Source organism: Neofelis nebulosa, chromosome 15 (genome assembly GCF_028018385.1).
Source record: "Neofelis nebulosa isolate mNeoNeb1 chromosome 15, mNeoNeb1.pri, whole genome shotgun sequence".
Taxonomy (NCBI): Eukaryota; Metazoa; Chordata; class Mammalia; order Carnivora; family Felidae; genus Neofelis; species Neofelis nebulosa.
The window spans coordinates 72,479,676-72,493,160 of record NC_080796.1 but is presented as its reverse complement, the minus strand read 5'-3'; the positions used below and the strand labels follow the sequence as shown (position 1 = coordinate 72,493,160).

Genomic DNA, 13,485 nt, shown 5'->3' with positions numbered 1-13,485 from the left:
GCAGTCGGTTAAGCGTCCGACTTCAGCCAGGTCACGATCTCGCGGTCCGTGAGTTTGAGCCCCGCGTCAGGCTCTGGGCTGATGGCTCGGAGCCTGGAGCCTGTTTCCGATTCTGTGTCTCCCTCTCTTTCTGACCCAACCCCGTTCATGCTCTGTCTCTCTCTGTCCCAAAAATAAATAAAAAATGTTGAAAAAAAATTTAAAAAAAAATAAAATAAAAAAAATAAAATAAAATATAAATAAATAGGGGCACCTGGGTGGCTCAACTGGTCAAGCATCTAACTTCAGCTCAGATCACGATCTTGTGGATTGTGAGTTTGAGCCCCGCACAGGGCTCTCAGTGCAGAGCCCACTGCGGATCCTCTGTCGCCCTCTCTCTCTCCCCCTCCCCTGCTCTCTCTTGCTCTCAAAAGTGAAAAAACATTAAAAAAAACCCCACTAAAACAGGGGCGCCTGGGTGGCTCAGTCGGTTAAGCGTCTGACTTTGGCTCAGGTCGTGATCTCATGGTTTGTGAGTTTGAGCCCCGCGTCGGGCTCTGTGCTGATGGCTCGGGGGCCTGGAGCCTGCTTCGGATTGTGTCTCCCTCTCTCTCTGCCCCTCCCCAACTTGTGCTCTGTCTCTCTATGTCTTTCAAAAAAATAAATAAATGTAAAATAAAATAGCACTAAAACAATAAAAATTTTAAAAAAAAGAATAAATAAATGAATGAAATTTTGTCATTGGAAGTGTTCATGAGCCTACTGAGAAGTATCGGTTGTCCTGGCTGGAGATGGTCAGAGAAGCAGGAACGAAAGCAGGGTCACGAAAAGCCAGCTTTATGCAATGGTCACTCTGTCTTCTACTCTACTTGACTAACTGTGCAGGGGGTGAAGAAACAGTCATCGTTATCTATAGAGTATGAGATATCATGAACTTGGTGGTGGGGATGGAGAAATATAGGATGTTGTGGTGATGAATCCTCCAGACTCCTTAAATGAAGCACTGTGGTTACTGGTTAAGTTTGGGGGTGATGTGGGGTGGGGGGTGTCTGCAGCCAACAGCCAAGAAAGAATTCTTGAAGACGTCTTTGGAGCAGAAAGGTGATTTTATTAAAGTACAGGGACAGGACCCTTGGGCAGAAAGAGCTGCACTGGGGTTGTGAAGAGTGACTGGTTATATACTGTGGAGCTGAGGGAGGGAGAGGCCAAAGGGAAGCCTCCAGAAGGACTTTCTTCTGCTAAAGAGGACTCATAGGATGCCAGGGGCCTTGCTATTATCAGGCTAAGGTTGTTTTCCCTCTAGGAAGGCATTAACATTACGACAGTAGGGGCTTCCTGGAGAAATGTTACGCTCTGCATTTGCCACAAGTATTTGTCAATGCGCTGCAGGTCAGAAGGAAATTTAACTTCACCTGCCATTTCCTTCTAGCCTTTGTTCCCACATCACTATGGAGGGGAGGGTGATGTTGGGGCTCTAGGAAACCGAGTCTATAAGTTCCAGGAGATTAGGCTATTGATAAGATTGCTTTTTTCTTGTCATTTACCAAGACATTTGCAAACTGATGGAGTCTCCTGCATGACTGTGATCTCTGTCAGTTAACCATTTGTTTTCTTTGCTCTCCTTTGTTCTTGGGCAGCTGGGAGTGCCCGAGGAATGTCATGTGTATCCCATCTGACTGGGAGGGTGTACTAGCTCGTGCTTTGCCTTCAGCCTGCCTTACGGTCCCTCATCAGTTCCCATGCCTGTCTTCAGGGGGCTCCAGTTTGGGCTGAACAGTGGCAGGATTCAGGATTCAGACGTGAGGGGAAGGTCTGGTTGTTCTGTGAGCTGGACACCTTTGAATCACTGAAAGCCATAGCGATGTGGATAAAACCTGCAAAATCTTACTTTGTACTTTAGACCCTAAAACTGCACTTTCCAGAGTGAAATCAGATAACGTGGTGTCCTAGATAGCACAGAGCAGAACACGGCCATTGTGGAGGTAGTTCTATTAGAGACCACGGCTGTAAGAGGTGCTTGGCATAACCTAAGACTTCTTAAGATGCATCAGTAGAATGCAACTGAAAGTGTGGAGAAAGACAGATTTCCATTTGAAGCGAGCACTTGGAGGGCCTCACGGTGTACTGCCCTTTGGAGCATGTGAGCCCAGTTCGTGTCAACGGCCACCACTGTCTTGGCACATGACGGGGCTGAGGAGCTTGCGCCCAGGTTTTCAAAATGTGGGGGCTACGCGGACACATTGGTGAGCTCACAGAAAATCACCACCATGCTTTTGGGAGACCTGAAGGCACAGCACCAAGAGGTAAGGGCAGGGATCTGAGCCATGCGGATGAATACGGCCAGGGTCCTTTTCGTGTCCTTTTAACTGCGGTTACCTGAGACAATGTCGGCTTCCTCAGTTCATGTGAATGGAATTGCTATCTAGGGGACTCTCTTTGAAAAAGAAGCAGACTCAGAGAGAAAATGTCCCTGGGCTTTAGAATTAGATTAGGGAAGAAAAGAGCTGTAAGCTATAAACCTCCTGGAAATTAGCCATCGGAAGGAGCTGGCTGTGTGGGCAGCTAGAAGATTAAGCGTTTGCTGATACCTTATAGGTAAAGAAGGCTCAGGAAAGGCTTAGCTAAGTGACCATCTAGGGCAGTCTGCACCCTGGTCCACCTTCCTCTTGTAGCTGGGACGGAAAGGCAGCCCCTCAGGATGGAAAGATGAGATTTTGTTACACAAAACTGTGGGTGGCGACAGACATCAGTAAGAATTGATGTTATTTTATACTTTCTGTCAACGTTTTCTTAAGTTTGCATTGCTGATTCCAAAATCACTGAAGTTGTAAATCAGACTTCTTTGCAGGAAAAACAGGAAGGTCATCAGATGTTGGCAGAGTTTCCAGAGTAGATTTAACATTTCCACAAATGTATTCCCAAATACTATTTTAAATCATTTCTAGGTGATTCCCGCTGCTGCCCTCCAACCATTTTCTTACTTAGGAAGATTAATTTGTCTAGAGCCACATCTTATGGCTTCAAGGGAATGTTTCAGTTTGGGCAAGAAGGTTAACAAAAGGGATCTGGGAGTTTGAGGGACAGACAGAAGTGTAGGAGGGGAAATTTCTTCTTAAAAGGGACCTGGCCACAAACAGTAAGTGTTTTTAGTCAAAAACTGTGGTTACACACTAAGGAAATTTTGTCAAGCGAGGAGGAAATAATTATACCATTTTATGTAGCCCCAAAATAAAATTAATGTTAGATATTTTTCCTGCGGAACTTATCTCCTGCATGATTTCAGTTTAGAGGAAATCTCCTTGATCGTTTTGTTACCTGTTGTTGGATTGCTATCAGGAATTTACTTCTGCTATGCTCGGTCCATTGCTGTGACTTGTGGATTTGGTAACCCTCAAATTGCAGACTGGTTTGTGGTTATTTTCACCCATGTAACTGATGAGGTTCTGGAGTGGTGGTGGGGCCCCGAGCTGAGGGCCGACAAAGAATTCCTGAGATGTCCGTGGTATAAAAAAGGTGATTTTATTCAAGTATGGGGACAGGACCCCTGGGCGGGAAGGGCTGCACTGGGGTTGTGAGGAGTAAGTAGTTACCTACTATGGAGTTGGGGGAAAGAAAGGCCAAAAGGAGGCCTCCAGAAGGACCTTCATCTGCTAAAGAGGACTCTTACGATGCCCGGGGCCTTGCTGTGGTCAAGCTAAGGTTGGTTTTCCTCTAGTGAGGCATTAACATTAAGACCAGAGGGGGTTCCTGGAGAAATGTTATACTCTGTATTTGCCTCAAGTATTTGTCAATGGGCTGCAGGTCCTAAAGAAATTTAATTTCGCCTGCCATTTCCTTCTTGCCTTTGTTCCCCACAACACTATGGAGGGGAGGGCGATGTTGGGGCTCCAGGGAACTGAGTCTATAAGTTCTTGGAGATTTGGCTATTGATACGATCGCCTTTTTCTTGTAATTTACTAAGATATTTGTGAACTGATGGAGACTCCTGTCCCCCATGACTGTGACCTCTGTCAGCTAACCATTTTCCCCCCTTTCCTTTGTTCTTGGGCAGCTGGGAGAGCCTGAGGAATGTCACAAATCCCTCCTGGGGGTGGGGGGGGGGGGCGGCTAGCTTGTGCTTGGCCCTCAGCTTGCCTTATGCTCCCTCATCATAACTGTGAGTTCCAGTGGGATATTGCAATTGTTTTATCTCTAACTTATTTTTGCTTCATTTTACTTTGTAAGTGATCCTAAAATCCCTCAAATTAGTACAGTTACTCATAACACGGGTAGTTGGCATGTCATTCTAATCTCTCAGAAGTAGATTTATTTGTATGAGTCTTTTATTCACACTAAACTCTACCAGGACAAGGAGGTGATAACTTGCTTTCCTGCTCTTTTTTTATTTTTAATTGTTTTTTTAATGTTTACTTTTGAGAGAGAGAGAGAGAGAGAGAGAGAGAGAGAGAGGGAGAGAGAGAGAGAGTGAGCAGGGGAGTGGCAGAGAGAGGGGGAGACACAGAATCTGAAGTGGGCTCCAGAGGGGGGGTGTAGAGAATGAGCAGGGGAGTGGCAGAGAGGGCGAGACACAGAATCTGAAGCGGGCTCCAGACTCCGGGCTGTCAGCATAGAGCTCGATGCGGGGCTCGAACCCAGGAAGTGTGAGATCTTGACCTGAGCCAAAGTCGGCCGCTTGACCGATTGAGCCACCCAGGCGCCCCGAGACTTAAAAGATCTTCTAAGACACAGATAATAACACTCATTAAATTTAACTTCAAGATATAATTTGAAAGAGGGACAGATTTCTAGACATCTACACCTCTTTGGATGGCGGCACACGGTCAGCAGGTTTTGTGAGGTCCGAAACTGCCCTGTGCAACAAGGCACATGCTGTGAGCCACCCCAGCACCTGCGTCCCGAGCCTCAGTCTCCACATGCCCCAGACTCAACTGTGCACCTCCACACGGTCCGTCACACCTGCGTCGTCTGCCTTCGTGAATGGCACTATCTCCCTCTTCCCGATCACATCCCCGGTTTGGGTAATCCTGTCACCCCCAGGCTATCTCTATTATCCCCACGCCTCTCCATACTCACTCTTCCTGCCTGTGTTCAGGTCACTGACATCCTCTGCCATTGTGGTGGCCTCAGGCCCTGATACACTCTCCTGTGACTCTCATTGGGGTTTAGGGAATTTTCCTAAATGTCATTCAACCACATCCCTGTCGCATTCAAAATCCTTCCCTTGCTGGAGAAACGAGACAGATCTTCAGTGAGGCACACGTCATAGGGGCTTACCAACCAACGACTGCTGGCTTGGCTCCTTTTGCCCTTTGGTGCCCAAGCTGTTAGTACCCACCTGTCTCATGGAACACATTTCTATACATCTGTGTTGATGCTAACTTTCTAGTATGTGCTACTGTGTGGTAAGGCAAATACGCTCTTCATTACTATTTAGCAGAAATATGTAGGCTCTTACACTTAAAAAAATTTTTCTTAATGTTTATTTTATTTTTGAGAGAGAGAGACACACACACACAGAGTGTGAGTGGGGGTGGGTCAGAGAGAGAGGGAGACACAGAATCTGAAGCAGGCTCCGGGCTCCGAGCTGTCAGCACAGAGCCTGACATGGGGCTTGAACTCACAAACTGTGAGATCGTGACCTGAGCCGAAGTTGGCTCTTTAATCGATTGAGCCACCCAGGCGCCCGTAGGATCTTACATTTTTATTTTTTAAGATAAAATTTATTAAAATTTGTTTAATGTCTATTTATTTTGGTGGGGTGGTGGGGGGGGGTGGGGGAGACGGAGGGGCAGAGAGTGAGAGAAAGAGAATCCCAGTGCGGGACTCAAACTCACTAACCGTGAGATCATGACCTGAGCCGAAAGCAAGGGTGGGACACTTACCCGGCTAAGCCACCCAGACGCCCCTACGATAAAATTTAAAATAAACTTGTCAGATCCACCTGACTTTCCGTAGAACGAGGAGGCTGCTACTCAGATTACACCCCACCAATTTCCACTTTGCTGCGTTTGTGATGCAACAGATCTTTGGGGTTCTTGAAAGAACAAAGGAGCTGCTGATGGGGGGGTCTAGTTACCCTTGTCCCCGACGGGCTTGTGCGGTGCCCCTGCGCCTCCCCGGGTGGACACGTGGCTCCGCTAAGAGAGCAGGTCCTGGGTCACTGTCCTACGACCAAGTGCTTCTCCAGCAGGAAGGTTCAAGAAGGCTGGTGTTAGTAATTCTCTGTCAAGTACGATCAAGTCCTGTGTTTGTTACATTTTGCAGACACGTTCTTCCGGGTGTGTTGTGTTTCTTCCGTGTGTGTCTTGGGCTTGGCATGTTGAACCCTTTTCTCTTGCTTTCTTTTTCGACGGACTTTCAAGTTTCTCTTCGGAAGCTGGGCCTTTCACCATTTTCCAGCATGGGAATGGATTTGTGTGTCTTCTCCTTACATACATTTTTTAAACATTTTAAGTGTCTCGGGACTAGGAGCTAAGAGTTGGTGCTCCCTGCCACTCGACGCAATCTAGTTTCCCATAAATGTCATGATTTCCCCAACTTTTCTGACTCCATTTTGCATTGTGCTCTTGGCCAATAAGATATGATTTGAAATAAGCCTGTTTCTCTCTTTCTTTTCATCTCCCTGTCCCGGTTTTGGTGAGGTAATATGGAACTTGATCCTTTGATTATTACCAACTTTTTTTCTGAAATATTCCACGGAGGTGTTAAGTTTTGCAATTACATTTTAAGCAATTATTTAAAGTTCAGTATATATTTTTAACACACTTTGACACTGGTATGTCTTGCATGATTTTTTGGGTTTTCCATTCAGGTTGATTTTGGTTTTACTCAGACAACTGGTTTTATGAAAGGAGTATGTGGCATATTTTTTGTGTTTTTGAGTGTTGAAATATGGGTTAGTTTTGGCCTTGTCAGAGAATGGTAATTTACCTGAGTAAAAAAAAACTTTTGGGTGACCTTATTACCTCAGAGTTCTGAAGTATTTCCCCGTGGCCTCGCATGTGACGTATCTGAAGCCAGGACGATTCTTCTATGAAAGTGGCGAGCATTTTGTCTGAAACTTTGCCAGATTTTTCTTCACCCTTAGAATTCAGAAATAATACCAGGATGAAAGGGGGGTGTGTGGGGGGGCCTTTTCCAATAATTGGCGACTATTCTCTGGTCCTCTCTACAAGAAAAGTAGAGCTTTTAGGTTGGGTTTGTTTTGTTTCCTCCAAAGGACTTCTATCTCCAACATCTTTGTGCCTGGCACATTTCTTGGCCCCAGCTGGGCTCTGACATAAAGTCAGTTGGCGAATACAGGAAAACCAAACAAAGAACAGAATTCCAACTGCCTCCAGGCTGCCCCAGCAAGCACCAATGCAGGCAACAAAAATAGAGACCGCACACGGTAGTCAATTCTCCCAGCAACACGCCAGGCCCCTAGCGTTCCTTCCCTGCTCTCGTCAGACTCCTCCCAGGGATCACCAGTGCTCCCAGGCCGTGAGCTGAGAGCCCTTCACACCCAGAGTGAGGCTTGCCACAGACCTGTAGACTAATCTGGAGTGTGGGAGGGCTCCAAGACCCCTGTGTGTTCCCTCCAGACCCACTCACTCCCCAGTGCCAGGGCAAGCCCACCCTCAGACCCCCGCCAACAGCCACCAATGGTCTGATGGCGGAAGCCGAGCACGAGGGACTTCTCTTAGGTTATTGGGTCGCCTGCATTGGCACTGATGCCCCTCTTCATGGTGGTGGTACAGCTGCACCCGAGGTGCCCTGTGTCTTCTGACAGTGGCTTGAGAAGAGCGGAAGGTGGAGACAGAAAGGGAGACCAAGCAGGGCAGCAAGAGAGGCGAGAGCAGACTGGAGAGGGGAAACCGGGGTTAATAGAAGATGGGGGTCGGGGGTCATGAAGAGGGAGAAGCTGCAGTGGCAGGACAAAGGGCTGAAGGCCACGGCCGCTCAGATCACCTGCCATGCCCTCTCTCCACGGGGGTGGGCGGGGAGGGGGGACACAGAGAGCCCAAGTGCGGACTGGGTTTCTGCAAGGCCGGAAAGGTCTACGTTCTCCAGTGGGACCACAGGCTGCAGCCTGGAGTCCTGTGACCGTGGCTGTGCCCAGGGGTGGGGAACTCGGGGAGAAAAATCTGGAAGCCAGAGAGTGGCAGAGAGGGAGGGGAAATGAGAGCCCCGTGGGCCCACAGTGGGGAGGCGGGAGGGTTTCTCTGACAGGGAAGTGGGCAGAGGGTGAGGGTTGCCTGTGCGGGCGGCAGGGGAAGTCAGATGAAGGCGGGAGGGCCTGGAGGGCAGTGCCATCCGGGTCCTGCTGAGGCATCCTTCTCCTGCCGCGCCGCAATGCTGCTCCCGCTGCTCCTGACTTTCCAGGGACTTCTTCTCCACCGTGCAGCAGGCACTGGGGGTAGGAAGGGCCCTGGGAAGACCCCAGGGGCCAGGGGCTGCAGGGTGACCTTCTGGGGGGCCTTGCGGGTGGGGCCTGTGCTCCCGCAAGATACCCTGGGCGTCCGCGCGCCAGGCTGGCTCCTGACACCTTCTCTTGCCCCACCTCGCTCTCTCCTTCTGGTTTTGGGGAGGGCTGGTTGGCCCAAGAGCGGCTGGGGTAAGGGAGTGCGTGCCATCCGTGCAACGGTCTCCATCCCTCCCCCCCATCCCCATCCCCATCCCCAGCATCCCAGGCCCCGCGTCCCCCTGGTCCCGCCGCAGAGGAGCCGCTGTCCTTCCACGTACTCCAGGCCTCCTCATTTGCCAACCACAGCTGGGCACACTCGCAGGGCTCGGGCTGGCTGGGCGACGTGCAGACGCACGGCTGGGACACGGCCTCGGGCACCATCCGCTTCCTGTGGCCCTGGTCGCGGGGGAACTTCAGCACCCAGGAGCTGAACAACCTCCAGAGCCTGTTCCGGCTCTACTTCCGCGGGGTCACCATTGAGGTTCAGGCCTTTGCACACGAGTTCCAGTTTGAATGTGAGTTCGGGGTTCCCAGCCGGGATTTGCCTCAAGGCTCCGGCCCCCTTGCAGAGGGGCTCTGACCTCCTCCGACCTTCCAGACTTGTTCCCTATCCCTGCCCCCTCCCCCCAGGGGTGGGGGGGGGGATCATGCTCTCCCTTCTGTGCCCCCCCCGCCGTATGCACCTGACGCCTTGCAAGGACACAGCCCGTCCCCCCACCGCACACACCTTCGCGTTCTGGTTCCTTGGATGGTTGTCTCCTTGTGATCTTCTGCCCTACACCCCTCCCATCCCCACCCCCCACCCCCCACCCTCAGAAGACTTTCCCAGCCAGAACTCTGCCCTCTTTTCTCTCTGGCCTGAGAGTCCACCAGGCCCGGGTGTATCTAACCCCTTCCAAGTGAGCCCTCCCAGCCCAGCCCCCAACTTCCAGCACCTGCCCATCAGGCACCTGCACGTTCGTCATTCCTCAAGACCTTCTCACCTTCACGTTTTCTTCCCACAACTGCCCTCCCTTCCCCGGCCCAACTCCAGTGTGCCGTGTGATTCCCCAGCAGATTCCCCTTCCCTTGAATCCCTTTACTTCTAGACGGCTTACGCTTCCTCCCTGGGACGCTTTCCACATAGACTCTGTCCTCCTTGTCCACCCCCAGACCCCTTCGAGCTCCAGGTGTTAGCTGGCTGTACATGGCACGCCGGGAAGCCCTCGGGAAGCTTCTTCAACGGGGCCTATCAAGGCTCAGACTTCCTGAGTTTCCAAGGAAACTCCTGGCAGCCATCTCCAGGAGCAGGGAGTCGGGCTCGGAAGGTCTGTGCCGTGCTCAACCGCTACCGAGATATTAAGGAGATCGTGCTGAGCCTTCTCAGCCACACCTGCCCCCGGTTTCTGGCAGGAATCCTTGAAGCAGGGAAATCCGAGCTGGGACGACAAGGTGAGCACCCCCAGGGCTTAGAGCTTCCTATGGGACTTTGCACTCTTTACCGTCCCTTCGAAACGTATGACAAGAGGCTAGAGAGTAGGCTATGTGGGTTTCAGGTTGTTTCCCAGACGAGAGAAGGAAGTGATCAATCCACCTGCTACGACCACTGAGTCGCTCAGCTGGGTCCCAGGTGCCCCCTAAGATCCACGTCTCCTTATCTTCTCTCTAGTGAAGCCCGAGGCCTGGCTGTCCAGTGGCCCCAGTCCCGGTCCTGGCCGTCTGCTCCTTGTGTGCCATGTGTCCGGCTTCCACCCGAAGCCTGTGTGGGTCATGTGGATGCGGGGTGACCAGGAGCAACGGGGCACCCGGCGAGGCGACGTCCTGCCCCACGCTGACGACACGTGGTATCTTCGGGTGACCCTGGACGTGGCGGCCGGGCAGGCGGCCGGCCTGTCTTGCCGAGTGAGACACAGCAGCCTAGGAGGCCAGGACATAATCATCCACTGGGGTGAGAAGGAGCTGGGGCCTGGCTGGGAAGTGACAGTTGTCCCCGGGTCCTGGGGCCGCTGAGTGAGGTGCTTGGGAGACAGGTGGGGATGCCACGCACAAGAGAACAGAAGCAGGAGGATGGATCCAAACCGGGCAGAGAAAGGCTGCTGTTAAATTCCAAGCAAAATGGAAGTAGAGAATTTGAGGCGCTCAAGAGACAAAGAAGGACCTGGCGATTTGGGGGAAGAGATGTGGCAGGACGATGGGGGCACAGACGTAGGAGGAGCTGAGTTGAGAGCTCCAGAAAATGCAGAGGGAAGTTTCAGGAAGGACCGCGCCCCCGCGGCCCCGTGGAATGAGTGGCATCCACGGTGGCCGCTGCATAGAGAACCCCGAGGCCTGCGACTGACGTCCTTGTTTTACCCCCAACGAGGTGGAGAATGGTCCCCGTTGACGCTGATGTGTCTCGCCGTGCTGGTCACCCTGCTCCTGCTGCTGGTCCTGTGCTCCCGGCTTAAAAAGCTCAGGTGAACCTCTTCTTCTCCTGCTGTCTCGTCCCCTTCTTGTCAACCCATTCTTCTTGCCCCCATCCTCCCCTCTTTCTCTCGGATTTCCCTTCATCGGGATCAATACCCTCTTCCTGTCCTACAGCTCAAATGGGAAAGCCGTGGCGCCCCGTGCACCCAGTCCTGACTCCGCTGCAGCGGCCAGCGCCCGGGGACCCGGAACTTCTGGACGCCAGCTCCACGTGCCCCGGGAATCCTGGATCAAGAACAGACTTTTCAAGAAACTGAAAGCAAGCCTAAACCCACTCTGGCGACGTTAGCTTTCCCTCCCACAGAAAACCCGTTTCTGCTGCTTCTTATGCATGGTTCATACCCATAAACAAAGCATAATTTTGATTAAAAAAAGGCTTATTGTGGCGGGCATCTTGACCCCTTCAGAAATCTTTATTTTATTTTATGTTTTGCTTTTTCCCGTCTGCCAGCAATATCTTTTTCTGCATTGGCCGTGTCTTCATTGCTTTGGATTCTTCAAACTCTAATTCAGAAGCTTCTTTCTCATGGAAGTTTCCCTAGATTGCCCAATTGAAAGATCTTCCAGGATTGGAAAGATGGACCCAAATGCGTTCATCTCTTCCTGCTCTGAAAAGTGATTACTGAGGCTTTTGCTTTTCTGTTTTTTTTTTTTTTTTTTTTTTTTCCTCAGTTGCTTGAAAGCAGGATACAGGTGTTTGTACTGGTACCTGTGACCAAAATTCAGGGCCCGTTCCGTGGGCGTTGCAGTCTTGAAATCCTTAGTAAAACTTGGAGAGACTGTATTTTCATTTTGTACTGGCCCCACAAATTATGTAGTTGGTTTAGAGCAAGATGTTTGTCAGTAAATGTTGATTGAAATGAATCCATTGTCAAGTTGAATGATGCTTTCTTAATCTATTCCCCTTTGACATCACTGCATCGCCTGGCCATGTTCTTATTAAAACTCCTTCTGTCTCCCTGTGTCTCTCACCAAAGCTGAGGGAGGCAGGCGAGGGCTCCAGACTTCACAGTGATTGGGGTGTCTGTGCGTCTTCAGAGATTTTTCAAGAAAATAATAACACAGGAGATGTCTCCCGTCAGAATGAGGGCGGGGCTGGCCTGTGGTTCCCATTTCTCGGAGACTGTGTTGTGACTACGTGTGTCTTCGTGTTGTATGTACCCAGGGAAGAAATTCCCACTTTGAGTGGTCGGTCAGTAAGAGGACATGGGGACCGAGGACGGGCAGAGCTAAGGTAGAGAAGGAAGAGAGTGATCAGACACTACGTGTTTAGTTTTCTTTATTAGTTTGGCTTATAATTATTGTCATTGTTATTTACAGTTTTCCCCTCACTTTTTAAAATATGGATTTTAAAATTATCTACTTACTTTGAGACCCCTGTGGCCGAGCCCGTTGGGATGCGGGAAGCTGTTCAGGCACTGAGTTCACGCAGATGTCCGGCCGACACCTTCCCGTAGGTAATTGAGCAGATTGTGCAGATTTCTTAGTGGACACGTGTCTCTCTTTATATGGGGGCATTTTCAGGTTAAGAAACAGGGTTCTGTGACCCTGTGCCCAGGCTGTACTCTTACCCATGAACAAGGTCTCAGGGTCAGGCCATCACCTTCTGCATCGCGTGCTCAGACGGCTTATACACCAAGTGTCTGGGGAGGAAGGCAGAATTTTACAGGGCTGTTTGGAGCCCTCTGTGATGAACTTCAAGGTTCCCTCACATGGCAGAAGGCCATAGGCGGTGGCCTCTATTGAAACGAAGAGGCTCATGTAAGGACTTGTCAGTTTCTAGCTCAAGTGCACGGTGCAAATAAATATACAGTAAAACCTTGGATTGCTAGTGACTTGTTCCACAAGGTGAGCAAACATTTCTGATAAAGTTTAACTTGATAAAAGAGTGATGTCTTGCAATATGAATAGTACAGGACGCCACAACGTCACATGATTACAACTGAGCCCATTGGTTCTTGAAATTCACTTTGATATACAAGTGCTTTGGATTGCAAGCATGTTTCTGGAACATATTATGCTCTCAAACCAAGGTCTTACTGTATTTCCGATGTTTCCTATCTGGGAGGACTACTCTCCACTACTTTAATTTTGTGGTCACAATAGTTCTTGAACTCCTACGATGCCTTGGGCTAACTTGCCTGGCCTCTCACCCAATCTTCACCCAACTGTGTGTTGTGCCTCCATGACACATTTCTTCTTTCTGTCCTTCCCTTGAGCCGAGCTTTTTCTCAGCCCAAGGCCGTTATAGTTACTCTTTCCTCCACCCGGGACATTCTTCATTCACCGTGATCTCCTATGGATGATTTTGGGACAGCTGTTGGCTCTGAGCTCAAGCACTGCCTTCGTGGAGAGGACTTCTGCGGTCAGTGTGGTCAAGGTGGCCACTTTATCTCCATCACATTCTAGTTGAACGTTCTTTATTTGTTTTGAATACTGGAGTTGGCTGCAATTCTCTCATTTGCTTTTAGGTCTTAGTGTCCTTTCCATCTAAAATGTGAGCACTGTGACATCATGTGTATTATCTGTCTTGATCACATGTGTGTCACAATGCCTAGATTGTAGCTAGACATATAGTGGGTGACCAAAATTATTTTTGTTGAGTGAACAGATGG

At 50.1% G+C, this 13,485-nt stretch overlaps 1 protein-coding gene and 1 long non-coding RNA gene across 2 annotated transcripts; one reads left to right on the top strand and one right to left on the bottom strand.

Moving 5' to 3' along the window:
* Positions 1-8,184: 8,184 nt before the first annotated feature.
* On the top strand, positions 8,185-11,734 carry LOC131496387 (T-cell surface glycoprotein CD1e, membrane-associated-like). The gene is made up of 6 exons (XM_058701907.1): positions 8,185-8,377; positions 8,644-8,940; positions 9,578-9,856; positions 10,074-10,352; positions 10,767-10,860; positions 10,985-11,734. The coding sequence occupies exons 1-6, from the start codon at positions 8,242-8,244 to the stop codon at positions 11,157-11,159; spliced, it is 1,260 nt and encodes a 419-aa protein (XP_058557890.1). The 5' UTR covers positions 8,185-8,241; the 3' UTR covers positions 11,160-11,734.
* On the bottom strand, positions 11,263-12,927 carry LOC131496398 (uncharacterized). The gene is made up of 2 exons (XR_009254474.1): positions 12,238-12,927; positions 11,263-12,099 (listed from the first exon to the last, which is right to left on the bottom strand). It is a non-coding gene; the product is annotated as an uncharacterized LOC131496398 (long non-coding RNA).
* Between the last annotated feature and the right edge of the window lie 558 nt (positions 12,928-13,485).

Excerpts from the sequence above, each read along its gene's own strand:
- LOC131496387 (XM_058701907.1), top strand. The coding sequence starts at position 8,242 with ATGAAGGCGGGAGGGCCTGGAGGGCAGTGCCATCCGGGTCCTGCTGAG. Across the intron at positions 10,353-10,766 it reads GGACATAATCATCCACTGGG|GTGGAGAATGGTCCCCGTTG; the intron begins GTGAGAAGGAGC and ends ACCCCCAACGAG. Across the intron at positions 10,861-10,984 it reads TCCCGGCTTAAAAAGCTCAG|CTCAAATGGGAAAGCCGTGG; the intron begins GTGAACCTCTTC and ends CCTGTCCTACAG.